Here is a 14523-nt window from a genome sequence, read left to right on the forward strand (position 1 = left end):
TGTGGACAGATGAGACAAAGATTAACATATCAGAGTGATGGCAATAGCAAAGTATGGAGGAGAGAAGGAACTGCCCAAGATCCAAATCATACCACCTCATCTGTGAAACATGGTGGTGAGGGTGTTATGGCCTGGGCATGTATAGCTGCTGAAGGTACTGACTCATTTATCTTCATTAATGATACAACTGCTGATGGTAGCATAATGAATTCTGAAGTGTATAGACACATCCTATCTGCTCAAGTTCAAAGAAATGCCTCAAAACTCATTGGCCGCCGGTTCATTCTACAGCAAGACAATGATTCCAAACATACTGCTAGAGTAACAAAGGAGATTTTCAAAGCTAAAACATGGTCAATTCTTGAGTGGCCAAGTCAATCACCCGATCTGAACCCCATTGAGCATGCCTTTTATATGCTGAAGAGAAAACTGAAGGGGACTTGCCCCCAAAACAAGCATAATCTAAAGATGGCTGCAATATAGGCCTGGCAGAGCATCACCAGAGAAGACACCCAGCACTGGTGATGTCCATGAATCGCAGACTTCAAGCAGTCATTGCATGCAAAGGATATGCAACAAAATACTAAACAAAACTACTTTCATTTACATGACATTGTTGTGTCCCAAACATTATGGTGCCCTGAAATGGGGGGACTATGTATAAACACTGCTGTAATTTCTACATGGTGAAACCAAAATGTATAAAAATGGCCTTTATTAAAATCTGACAATGTGCATTTTAAACACATGTGATTTTTTTCTATTACAAATCTCAAATTGTGGAGTACAGAAGCAAATAAATAAATGATGGGTCTTTGTCCTAAACATTATGGAGGGCACTGCATAGAAGTGTTTACCTAATGTTCTGACCTGAACATAAAGCTGGGAGCATAGGATTCCACAATTATCTTTGTTGGGGATACCTTCAGCTTAAGTTATTACTGCTCATATGTCTCTGCACTTGGCAGAGTGACTTTTCTCAACAGTAAATCAGTCTTTATAGAAGGTGAGAGAGTGGGAAATGTTTATGTTCAATGGACTTTGTTGCCCTTGCGCACAAGTCACTGAAAACCAACAGCAAGTACAGCAAACAATACAGAAATGGAAGAGTATGCTGGCATTTATTGTAATAGATTGATAGCGAAGGGATATCTTAATACAATTATACTGGGCCTGGGTGAGAGCAGACCTTGTGTATTGTGTCCCTACCGAAAGAAAGATGTTATAAAGGGTATGCAGTGAACATTCACTGTACTCACTTTTGCGATTGCAGATCATTCAAAGAGAGATTAAGTAGGCTAAGTTTCCAGTTTAGAAGAAAGAAAGATTAACTGATTGTGATGTACAAAATATTTAGTGGGCTTGACAACCAGGATGTGAGGCGGATGTGCCTCTCTGGCAACGCAGCCTAGAATTAGAAGCCAGTATCTAAACTAGGGGAAAGCTGTTTATGAATGAAATGAGGAGAAATATTTCTGCCCAAAAGATGGAATCTTTAGAATTCTCTGCCTCATGGTACAGTGCAGGCTCAGTTTTTGACAGCATACAAAACAGCAAAATATAGGTTTCTGGATGCTAGAGATAAGGGAATAGGGTAGGGAAATGGAATGAGCAGTAATAACAATTATCTTTTTGTATGGCAGAGCAGGCTCAAGGTGCCAAATGGCCTGCACCTGCTCCTATTTCTTATGTTCTTATGAACAAACTGTCCAGGTGTTTCTGTTCATCAGGAAACACCCTCAGCCATAATGGATATGTACACATTTTTAGAATTTGCTCACCAAAGATAAATTTGAGCCAACTCCAAGGTTTATAAAAAGGGCTTTCATCAATGAAAATGTTGCAAAAAAAGGAAAGAACATTTATAATGTATACAATGAAGCTGTATTTGTTCAAGAGAAATTAATCCTGGCAAAACGATAAATTTAAAAAATCAGAAATTTCTAATGTTGAAATTAGAAAATTTACAATAGCACAATAGTTAATGCAGCAAAATGGTTAAAATAGAAAGGATTAATATTGAAATTGCAGTTCTTTAAAATCTTTCTTAACATTGATTTTGGAAATCAAATGACAGGCTGGATAATAAAAATATAAAATAATCTTATTAAAAAATAAACAATAATATTTCTGTAAATGACAGGAAATAACATTAACAAGGCAAGGAATTAACACAAGGCCTTATTTGCACAAAACAGGCACAATGACAAAAATGAAAATGCACAAATCTGTTGAAGACACAATGTTGCTTGATAATATCACCAAAAAGTTTGGTCTCTCCTTTATGAAAGAATAACAATTAGTTTCTTAATGTTGTTCATGAAGAATGCAAATACTTTGTTAATTTCATAAAATTTTTAATAAGTTTATATTATATTTTTATTATCCGGCCTGTTGTTTGATTTCCAAAATCAATGCTAAGAAAGATTTTAAAGAACTGCAATTTCAATATTAATCCTTTCTATTTTAACCATTTTGCTGCATTAGCTATTGTGCTATTGTAAATTTTCTAATTTCAAAAAGATATTTCTGATTTTTTAAATTAATCGTTTTAATATTAAAAGCACAAAGCAACATCCTGACTAAGAAAACCTGATTAGTCAAAATTAATGTGCTTACCTAGATAAACCCGAACACAAATCCATTAACCTAAACACCCTCAACTGTTTCAACAAATCTGCTTTTAAATTAAAAGTAATCTATCTATTTTTAAGGTTATTCCATATTGAATTAAATGCCAAAATGTTTTACCTTTATGATCTGCATCATCTAGATTCAAATGCATTCTCTTCTGGCATTCTGAGCAGCTCATTAGAAATCTGGTCACTGCCTCACGTGGTAAAAAGGCATAGGTCTCCGATATCTAAAGTTAATCACAAAAGTAATAGAAAAATGTTGGAAAGGCATATTATCATCTTCAACCATTCAAATCGAATTCAAAGTTCCAAAATAGTAATTCCCCAAAAATGAACTTCTGCCAGGCAGAGCAAAACAAAGTGCTGGAGTAACTCAGAGGGTCTTGAAACATCTGTCCAGGGAATGGACAGATGAAGTTCTGCATCAGGACCCTTCTTCATTTGAGGAGTCTTGGATGTAGGTCAAGAGCTGAGTGGGTAGTCCTACTTGAGGATTATGGGAAGGAGTTAGGAATGGGCAGTGGGGTTTGGAGAACTATAAACTATAAGGTTGGAGGCTGTAACGGGAAGATCGCCAGAGGTGATAAGATTGGTAACGGTCTGTGAGATGGTGGCCAGGTGTTCGTTCATCTCAATATGGTCAAGGGGTAGATATGAGGAGGTGGTGCCTGGCCTGAGAATGGTAGAGGTCAATCTGCCAGACTACAACGGTATCCCACTTCTCAACGGATTTGATGACGATATGGGGATTGCTAGTGTGAGCAGAGGGTTGCACATTCGGAGAAGGTAAAATTGGAATAGGTAAAGAGTTGAGAAGTCAAGACGGTTGATGTTACAGCAGTAGTTGGAAATGAAAAGGTCCAGGGAGGATAGAAGGCTGGCAGGAGGATGGGGAAGAATGTTGGAGACAGGAGGAGAAGAAATCATTACGGAGGGGGAGTGGGGGGGGGGGGGGGGGCATGAAGAGGGTGTGAGTGGCAAGAATTCCTTGCCAGAGAAATAGATCCAGAGGCGGAGGCAATAGAAAAAGTGCCCGGCATCATGCAATGCAGGATTGTTTCAATACATACAGAAAAACAAAACGTTTATTTATTTTTTTCCTTTGCAATTATAAACTATTTGTCCTTCACAAGTTAGAAAACACATTTAGAAAAAGGTTTCATGTCTATCATTATCCAAGTTTATTACGGATCAGGAGGACACACCAATTCTTAAAGACAAGTAGCTTTCAACAAATGCATCCCAATTATGATAGTGTTATTTTTTTAATATCCTGAATACACTGCTTCTCAACCAATATGATCATTTGCTGAGTGAATAGAGGCTTTTAATTTAGAATTTAAAAATGGATACAGATTAGGTCGAATATGTAGATTTAATTGGATCAACAGAAACAAACTGTGACAAAAATATAATGCAAGTTGGTCCTGATAATGTAAAAAGAAAGATATGAAGAGCCTCAAAAGCACATCTCATTATTAACCTTTAAAAATGAACTGACAAAGAAGCAAGAAAAGAGGCAAAAAAGGAAGGTAAATAAGTTGCAAAGTCTCTAAATGATAGAACTATCTGATGTTTCAGAACTCTAAAGTCAAGATGTTATCAGGCGTGTTCAATTCCAAAACACCATTGTCCCTGGGAAAATGGTACCTTGGAACTGCACCATCTCCAAGAAGATACAGCATGTTTGAGACCACAGACTTAATTACAGCCATTGCAGTCAGTCTTATTCTACAAGGCAGCTACAAATATTCTTCAAGTCAAGTCGTCAAGTTAAGAGAGTTTATTGCCATGTTTCCCAGATAGGAGAATGAAATTCTTGCTTGCTGCAGCACAACAGAGTATTGTAAGCATAAATACAAAACAATTCAGTGTCTATGTAGCATAGACCATATATATATACACATAAATAAACAGATAAAGTGCAATACGCTGTTATAGTTCAGAGTTTGCTTGATGGCGAGTTTAATAGCCTGATGGCTGTGGGGAAGAAGTTGTTCCTGAACCTGGATGAACCAGATTTCAGGCTCCTGTACCTTCTACCTGATGGCAGCGGAGAGATGAGTGTGTGTCCAGGATGGTGTGGGTCCTTGATGATGTTGGCAGCCCTTTTGAGGCAGCGACTGCAATAGATCCCTTCGATGGTGGGGAGGTCAGAGCCGATGATGAACTGGGCAGTGGTCACAACTTTCTGCATTCTTTTCCGCTCCGGGACACTCAAGTTGCCGAACCAAGCCACGATGCAACCAGTCAGTATGCTCTCTATTGTGCACCTGTAGAAGTTCGAGAGAGTCCTCTTTGACATACCGACTCTCCGTAATCTTCTCAAGAAGTAGAGGCGCTGATGTGCTTTCATTATAATTGCATCAGTGTGCTGGGACCAGGAAAGATCTTTGGAAATGTGCACGCCCAGGAATTTGAAGTTCTTGACCCTTTCCACCATATAAAAGGTATTGTTGATATAAAAGGGATTGTGAGTCCCTATCCTACCCCTTCCAAAGTCCACAATCAGTTCCTTGGTTTTGCTGGTGTTGAGAGCCAGGTTATTGTGCTGGCACCATTTGGTCAATCGGCCGATCTTATTTCTATACTCTGACTCGTCACCATCAGTGATTCGTCCCACAATGGTGGTGTCGTCGGATAAAATACTGTCCTAAGTCTTTCCTCTGCTGATCCTGCCATTGCGGGAAATGGGGATGTCAGGATATGGAAGAGTGGCAACTTGGTCGTTTAAACCAGTTATGTTACTCTGTCACTGTCAAGACTTATTTTCATTGAAATCATGCAACTGTTTTAAATGAATACAACATTTAGATTTCCAGCAATGTCGTGGTTTAGTGGCTAGAGCCCTGGTATCAATGTGCACATGAATAGACCAACAGGTGCACGGTATTGAACTACACATTAAGAGAGGAAAGGTATTGCACACTTAAATGTACGTAGACGTGTCCATTTGGATTGTGACAAAATATTGCAACCTAGCTGCACCTGCATGAATTGGCTCAGGTTTACCACACTGCTGATTCAGCACTGTGACGTAGGAACCACAGGATGCTTAATATTTAGGCCATGGTTCTTTCAAAACAGCAACAAAATCTCCTCAAACGTGGTTATGCTATTCTTACGTAAAATCAATTCTGGGTGTTTCAAGAAAATTCCTAATAGATAAAACACAAGGATTTGAATAGTTATTCAGATGGTGAATTATAGTATAATGAGTAAGACAATCAGTTAATGCTAGTCGTGATTTCAGAATGTCAGGTAGTTCTAACAAGTGTCCAAATGCAAATAAAACAAAATCTGCACTGTATTCAAGAAAACGTCAATTCAATTTTTGTACAAAGTAGTATTTTACTTTTAATATAATCTGAGCAATTATCTAAAATACTCTGCAAATAAAAACAAAATGCTGTGTCTTGTTTCCCAATAAAGTTGTTTAAAATTCTCAGTAACATTGAAAGATTCATCCAGTTCACATTCACAATTCTATTTCCCTTTCATATCTAGCCATCCACAACTGGAAAATACATAAAGCACTGCATGTATATCCATATTTGGCCAATTAATGTCAGTGGCATTCTGTACCTGGCATACTGTAAATAACATTGAAGTTACAATTATGAATGCTAAATAACAACAATTACAAAAAAATATGTTCTATCAAGATCGTTGAAATAAAAACACAAGATGATACAAGTGTCCTGTGGATCAGACAGTATCTGTAGCAGAGAAATAGAATTAATACTTTGTGTTAATTACCTTTCATCTAAATTTAGAAAAGTTATAAATATGACGTCAAAAAAAAGTCAGGGGCAGATAGAATAAGAGATATGGTTTTTTTAGGGTGGCGATTGGAAAAAAATCAATGACAGATGTGTTGGAAGAAACTGCAGATGCTGGTTTAAGAAACTGCGGATGCTGGTTTAAACCGAAGATAGACACAAAAAGCTAGAGTAACTCAGCGGGACAGGCAGCATCTCTGGAGAGAAGGAATGGGTGACATTTTGGGTCTAGATCCTTCTTCAGACTAGTTAGGGAAAAGGGAAATGAGAGATATAGATGATGATGTTGAGAGGTAAAGAACAATGAATGAAATATAAGCAAAAAAGTAACGATGATCAAAGAAACAAGCCATTGTTAGCTGTTGGGTGAAAACGAGAAGCTGGTGCGACTTGGGTGGGGGAGGGATAGAGAGAGGGGAAATGCCGGGGTTACTTGAAGTTAGAGAAATCAAAATTTATACCACTGTTGCCCAAGTTGCCCAAGCAAAATATGAGATGCTGTTCCTCCAATTTGCATTTAGCCTCACTCTGACATTGGAGGAGACCTAGGAAAGGTCAGTGTGTGAATGGGAAGGAGAATTAAAATGTTTAGCAACCGGGCGATAAGGGAGGTTCTGGTGGACTGATTGAAGGTGTTCAGCGAAACAATCACTCAGTCTACGTTTGGTCTCACCGATGTATGAGAGTCCACATCTTGAACAACAGATACAGTAGATGAGGTTGGAGGAGGTGCAAGTGAACTTCTGCCTAACCTGAAAGGGCTGTCAGGGTCCCTGAACCAAGTCGAGGAAGGAGGTATAGGGACAGGTGTTGCATCTTCTTCGGTTGCAGGGGTAGGTGCCTGGGGAGGGGGTGGTTTGGGTAGGAAGGGATGAGTTTACCAGGGAGTTGTGGAGGGAACGGTCTCAGCGGAAGGCGGAAAGGGGTGGAGATGGGAAGATGTGACTATTGTTGGGATCCCGTTGGAGGTGGCGAACATTTCGGAGGATTATGTGTTGTATGCGACGGCTGATGGGGTGAAACCCAAGGACTAGAGGGACTCTGCCTCTGTTGCGACTAGGGGGAGGGGGAGCGAGGGCGGAGCTGCAGGATATCGAGGAGACACGAGTGAGGGCCTCATCTATGATGGGAGAGGGGGACCCACGTTCCCTAAAGAATGAGGATATCTTGGATGTCCTGGTATGGAATACTTCATCTTGGGCGCAAATGCGGCGTAGACGGAGGAATTGGGATTAGGGGATAGAGTCTTTGCAGGAAGCAGGGTGGGAAGAAGTGTAGTCGAGATAGTTGTGGGAGTCAGTGGGTGTGTGATAGATGTCAGCTGATAGTCTATCTCCTATGATAGAGATTGTGAGATCAAGAAAGGGGAGGGAGGTGTCAAAGATGGTCCAAGTGAATTTGGAGTGCAGCATGGAAATTGTTGGTGAAGTTGATGAAGTCAATGAGCTCTGCATGGGTGCAAGAGGTAGCACCGATGCAGTCGTCAATGTAACGGAGATAATAATAATAATAATAAATTTTACTTATGGGCGCCTTTCAAGAGTCTCAAGGGCACCTTACAAAAATTGAGCATGTAGAGGAAAGACATGTAAGGGGAATGAAATAAATAGTAGAGACATGACTAGTACACAAAGTAAAGACAGAATTCAATACAAAACACAGTATGAGGCAATTAATGCACAGATGAAAAGGGACGGGGACGTGGGGCTAAGGATAGGCAGAAGTGAAGAGATGGGTCTTGAGGCGGGACTGGAAGATGGTGAGGGACACGGAATTGCGGATCAGTTGGGGGAGGGAGTTCTAGAGCCTGGGAGCTGCCCTGGAGAAGGCTCTGTCCCCAAAACTGCGGAGGTTGGACTTGTGGATGGAGAGGAGACCGGCTGATGTGGATCTGAGGGACCGTGAGGGTTGGTAGGGAGAGAGGAGGTCAATGAAATATGGGGGGGCCAGATGGTGGAGGGCTTTGTAGGTGAGGATCAGGATTTTGTAGGTGATCCGGTGGGAGATGGGAAGCCAGTGAAGTTGTTTGAGGACTGGAGTGATGTGATGCCAGGATTTGGTATGGGTGATGAGTCGGGCGGCTGCGTTCTGGACCAGTTGGAGTCGGTTGATGTAGGTGGAGCTGATGCCAAGGAGAAGTGAGTTGCAATAGTCCAGTCGGGAGGAGATGAAGGCATGGATGAGTCTTTCAGCAGCGGGCGGTGTGAGAGAGGGTCTGAGTTTGGCGATGTTGCGGAGATGAAAGAAGGAGGTTTTAATGACATGGCGGATGTGAGGCTCAAGGGAGAGGGTGGAATCAAAGATCACGCCAAGGTTGCGGGCCTGGGGAGATGGGGAGACAGTGGTGCCGTCGATGGTGAGAGTGGGGTTATTGATTTTGCTGAGTGTGGCTTTGGAGCCTATGAGGAGGAATTCTGTCTTATCGCTGTTGAGTTGAGGAAATTATGTTGCATCCAGGTTTTTATAGCTGACAAACAGGAGTTGATATGGGAGAGGGGGGGTTGTGGGGGGATTTGGTGCCAAGGTAAATCTGGGTGTCAGCAGCGTAACAGTGGAAGTCCAGATTGAAGTGGCGGAGTATCTGACCAAGGGGGAGGATGTAGATGATGAAGAGGAGGGGGCCGAGTACGGAGCCTTGGGGAACGCCTTGAGTGACTGCGGCTGTAGCAGAGGTGTGGTTGTGGAGAGAGATGAAGTGGGATCTGTTGGAAAGGTAGGAACGGAGCCAGCTGAGTGCAGAGCCTTCAATGCCGAGGTCTTTGAGTCTGGTGAGCAGGATGTTATGGTTCACTGTATCGAAGGCTGCGCTCAGGTCGAGGAGGATGAGGATGTTGAGGGAACCAGTGTCAGCAGAGGTGAGGAGGTCGTTGAGGACTTTGAGGAGAGCAGTTTCTGTGCTATGGAGGGGGCGAAAGCCAGATTGGAGGGGTTCAAGTAGGTTATACGCAAGGAGGTGGGAATGAAGTTGTGACGCAACGATACGCTCCAGGGTTTTTGAAAGAAAGGGGAGGTTTGAGATCGGGCGGTAGTTAATGAGAGAGGAGGGATCAAGACCAGGTTTCTTTAAGATTGGTGTAACGGCAGCAGTTTTGAAAGCGGAGGGGACAATTCCTTGGGACAATGAGGAGTTGAAGAGATTAGTGAGGTAGGGGCAGAGAACGGGGAGGCAGGACTTCAACAGGGGAGTGGGGAGAGGGTCGAGGGAGCAGGTAGTGGGTTTGGAAGAGCTGATGAGTTTGGAGATTTCAATAGGGGTGACCAGGTCAAACTGGGAGAGGAAGCAGTGTGGAGGAGGGGTAAGGAGGTCAGTGGAGATGTTGAAAGGAGGGGCCTTGGTAGGTGGTGGAATAGATGCTGGGGAGTCGGGTACAGGGGATAAAGATTGATAGATGGTGCTGATTTTATCAGCGAAAAAGTGGAGGAATGAGTTGCAGAGATCCGGAGTAGAGGTAGGGAGAGTGTTGGCTCGAGGCTTGAGGAGGTTGCCCACTGTGGAAAAGAGGGTTCTGTGGTTTAGGCAGGGATCGGTGAATATGGAGGAGAGGTAGGCAGATTTTGCAGCAATGAGAGCATCTTTGTAGTCAGTGAGGTGGAGTTTGTAAGCTTCAAGGTGGACTGTGAGAGATGATTTATTTATAAGTCGTTCGAGTTGGCGACCAGTCTGTTTCAGTTTACGAAGTGCAGGTGTGTACCAGGGTGAAGATGTGTTGAAAGTTACGGTTCTTGTTTTGAGGGGGGCCAGAGTGTTGAGGGAGGTAGACAAGGTGGAGTTGAGATGGTTTGTGAGATCATCAGGTGAGATGGGGGTTGAGTCCAGGGGGAGAGTGGTGGAGAGCAGGTCAGAGAGATGGTGGGAATCAATGGATTTTAGATTACGGAAGGTGATTTCTCGGAGGAAGCGGGGGCGAGGTGTCGGAGAAGGGATGGTGAACCGTATAAGCTTATGATCAGAGAGGGGGAAGAGGCAAGGATGGAGGTCGAGTATCGGTTGATTTGTGGAGCAGACCAGGTCAAGGATGTGACCTTTGTCATGGGTGGGAAAGGTGACGTGCTGAGTGAGAGAGAAGTTGTCCAGTAAAAAGGCGAATTCAGATGCAAGCTTGCAGGTGGGGGAGTCCATGTGAATATTTAAGTCACCAAGTAGCAGCAGACGTGGGGAGAGGGATGAGGCAAGTGTGAGGAGTTCAGTGAAGTCAGATAGGAAGGAGGGGTTTGGTTTAGGTGGCCGGTAAATGAGGATGACTGTCATGGAGGAAAGGGCTTTGAAGGCGAGGAATTCAAATTATGCTACTGGGGGGAAGGTGAGTTCAGTGATACGAAAATTCTGGTTAAAAATAACAGCGAGGCCACCTCCATGGCGTGAGGGGCGGGGTTTGGAAATGTAATTAAATCCAGGTGGGGATGTTTGATTGAGGGAGAAGAAGACATTGGGTTGTTGCCAGGTCTCAGTGAGCAGAAGGAAATCCAGAGTGTTGTCAAGGATTAGTTCATGGAGGGCAGGGGCTTTAGTGTTGAGCGACCTGGTGTTGAGGAGGGCAAAGTTGGCATTATGAGAGGGTGGAGGGATGGGGGCAGGCTGGAGAGATCTGAGGTTGTCCCGGTTGACAGTGCGTGCGGTCAGCTGGGATGGCGGGTGACGCGGGTGAGGGGGGGCAGAGCGTGGTAGTGAGCAGATGGATGGAATGGAGATAGAGTTTGGGGATAGGGCCAGTGTACGCCTGGAACAGGGATTGTTCAACTTATGCTACAAATAGGCAGGCATAGCTGAGGCCCATGCAGGTGCCCATAGCTACACCTTTGACGGAGGAAGTGGGAGTAGTCGAAGGAGAAGTTGTTATGGGTGTGGATCAGCTCCACTAGGTGGATTAGAGTGTTAAGGGCCTGTCCCACTTGGCGATTTTTTTCGGTGACTGCCTGCGTCATATCAGTGTCGCCAAAAGATTTTGAACATTTCAAAATCCAGCGGCGACAAAAAAATGTTGCAACACTTGAAAAAACACTGCGCGTCACATGTCATCACGCCACATCACCACCTCATCACGCCGCAAATTTTTCGGTGACCTGATACGTCAGTCAATGATACCGGCAGTCGCTGAAAAAAATCGCCAAGTGGGACAGGCCCTTAAGTAGAAGGAAATTGGATGGGTCTGCTGATGGTAGAGGTGCCACCTGAAAGAAGCTAGGAAATAACAAAAGGTTAGGAGGACATGCAAATAAGAGATGACAAATAAAATTCAAATAGCAAGTGCAGAGAGAAAAATATAAACTGAATGCTGGAACTGTGACGTACAAGTCAAATGCCTGAGTATCTGAAAATGTTGAATTCGGTGTGATTACTAAAGGCAGTAATGTGCAAAACCAGAAGATTAGGATCAGTTCTTCAAGTTTACTCAAGCTTGCATGGAACATTGTATAAGGTGAAAGACATGTCAACGTGAAATGGAGAATTGATGTGACGTGTAACTGTTACAATGTTACAAATTGAATGGAGGGTTCCCCAAAATGGTCACCACTCTGTGTCTGGTTTCTCAAATATTGAGGAAACCACATTGAGAGCAACAAATGCAAATTACTAAATTGTAAGAAGTAAATTGCTAATTCACATAGAAGGCAAATTTGAGTCATCAGTCAATGGGAAAGGAAGTACTAAAAGGCCAGTATTTGCAACTCCTGTGGATACTATGGAGGTACGTCAGGAGCTGTCTTCCTGAGAACAAATGTGATCAAGACTGAGAAACTAGGAGAAATAAAATGAAATCTCTACAGAAAGCAAGGTATAGCAGCTGTAGTCAAGGTTGCTATTATATAGTCCATCTGGTTGTAGCAGAGATGTGTCCATGATGGCTGTCGGAAGGGAGAGTGGACGCTGGCGCAGTTTAGCTGCCGCTGCTCTCTCTTCACATTGTGTTTTTGATTTTTTGTCTTTGGAGCGATTTCTGTCATTAATTTGTGTATTGGTGATGTCCTTATTATTTATTTTACTCCGACTATATGTTTTTTCTCTCTTGTTAATTTCTGTAAGGTGTCCTTGAGACTTTGAAAGGCGCCCGCAAATAAAATTTATTATTATTATTATTATTAGAGATCAGAAGTCCTGTAATAATCAGCAGGATTTTTCATTACTATCAGTACAGCCATTTAAAAAAAATACAATATTATAATTTAAATTAATAGTCTGACCTAACTAATGACTTTCAAATCAGAAAAATTGATAAGGAAAGCTTGCCAATTTTAGGGCTCTGTGCATCATGAACCAAAGTACAACTCTTTTCCCCTCAATAATATGCTTAGGCCTGACCACAAATTATTATTATTTCAGTTATAGAAGTCACAATGCCAAATGCCAACCATTTTTATAAAAACCTGCGGCTTAATAAGCCTTGCTCACAGAGTGCACAGACTTGACAAAGTACTTGCAACAGGCATTAGGGCGTGCTGCCAAATATACTATTGCTAGAAGTAGCAGAAACTTATGTTAAATGTCAACCTTTCCAAAGTTCAATCATGCAAGTCCATGGCATGCACAGATATTTAATGTGCTGGGAATTAATAAATAAAACATTGATTAAAAACTACCAAATTTAGTTATTTATGTTTGTTCAAAAAGGCCATTCACTTAATGGTGGAGATAAAATGTAGGTAGATCTTTAAACGTGATTTACATCTATGTAATTTTATTTCTTACAAATAATATATATTTGACCTGTGGTCAAGCAACATGACATTTAGAAATAATTACGAGATTTGGAACACACAGGAAGTTATTTCCTACATAAATAATGTAAAATTGCTACTTTACCAGGATGTTAATTTTTGATTGATTGCACGTCTGTGGAGCATTTTGGTATTATTTTGTGTTAAACAACCTACATAAATGCGGGTTACTTTTTAACTCATCCTGGAGCAACTTGACCGATATTTCACACCGAGCTGATGAGATCTAGCCCAGGTTATTAAAAGAGGTAAGCCAGAAGATTGCAGGGGCTTTGACTCAGAGAACTTTGTGCCCATTTCACCCAAAGGCAGAGGACTGGAAAATAGCCAATGGCATGCCTCTGAAAGGCAATAAATGAAAAGCAGGAAATTGTAGACCAATGTGCCTCTTACATCAGTAGTTGGGATATTTTGTAAGGGGATTCTTAAGAATATGATCTACTCGTATCAGGAAAAGCATAGGCTTATTAGGGATAGTTGCAGATGACACAAAAAGCAGAGTTATTGATAGTGAAGGAAGTTGACAAAGGGATCCAGCAGGATATAACCAGTTGAAAATATGGACAGAGTAATGACAGATAGAGTTTAATCCAGACAAGTATGAAGTGGTGCATTTGGGAGGTCAAATATAAAAGGAAAGTATACATTAAGTAGCAGGATTCTTAGAACAGAGGGATCTTGGGGTACACGTCCAGAGTTCCCTGTGACTGGCAATACAAGTAGAAAGGGTAAAGAAAGCATCAAGGTTAGTACATACATGGTACAGCATATTTGCACTCATTGGTCAAGTATATAAGTCAGGAAATCATATTGCAGCAATATAACATTTTGAATGGGCCACATTTCGAGTATTGCGTGCAGTCTGGTCGCCTCAATCCACTAAGAACATGGAGGCTTGCAGAGTGTGCAAAAAAGGTTCATCAGAATGTTTCCTGGCTGGGAGTGTATCAGCAATAAAGAGAAATTGGACAAACTTGATTTGTTTTCTCTGAAAGGTCAGAGGCTGAGGGGCGATCTGATAGAAGTACATAAAATGGTGAAAGGTATAGAGACGGTTGATAGTCAAAAGTTATTTTCTCCAGGATGGAAGTCGCATTCTCGAGGGTGCAGTTCAATGGTGTAAGGAGCAAAAATTAAAGGAGATGAATGAGGCAACTTATTTTTTACACAGACAGTGGTAGATGCCTGGAATATGCTGGCAGGGGATGTGGTGGATGCAGATACAACAGTGGTGTTTAAGAGGCATTTAGACAGACACATGAACAGAGGGAATGGGGGGGGGGATAAAGACCATGTGCAGGCAGATGTGCAGTTTAAATTGGCATCATGATTAATACACACATGGTTCAGTTTAGTTTATTGTATACTGAGGTGCAGTGAAAAGCTTTTTT

At 42.0% G+C, this 14523-nt stretch overlaps 1 protein-coding gene across 5 annotated transcripts in view; it reads right to left on the reverse strand.

The window, feature by feature from the left end:
• The window catches only part of nol4 (nucleolar protein 4), a 186869-nt gene that overhangs the window by 152336 nt on the left and 20010 nt on the right, over window positions 1-14523 (reverse strand). For all 5 annotated transcript variants that reach the window (XM_033019683.1, XM_033019685.1, XM_033019682.1 and 2 more), the window contains one exon: window positions 2752-2863. In XM_033019683.1, coding sequence (XP_032875574.1) covers window positions 2752-2863 — 112 coding nt within the window. The remainder of the gene's footprint in view (window positions 1-2751; window positions 2864-14523) is intronic.

The sequence above is a fragment of the Amblyraja radiata genome, chromosome 4 (genome assembly GCF_010909765.2).
Source record: "Amblyraja radiata isolate CabotCenter1 chromosome 4, sAmbRad1.1.pri, whole genome shotgun sequence".
Classification (NCBI taxonomy): domain Eukaryota; kingdom Metazoa; phylum Chordata; class Chondrichthyes; order Rajiformes; family Rajidae; genus Amblyraja; species Amblyraja radiata.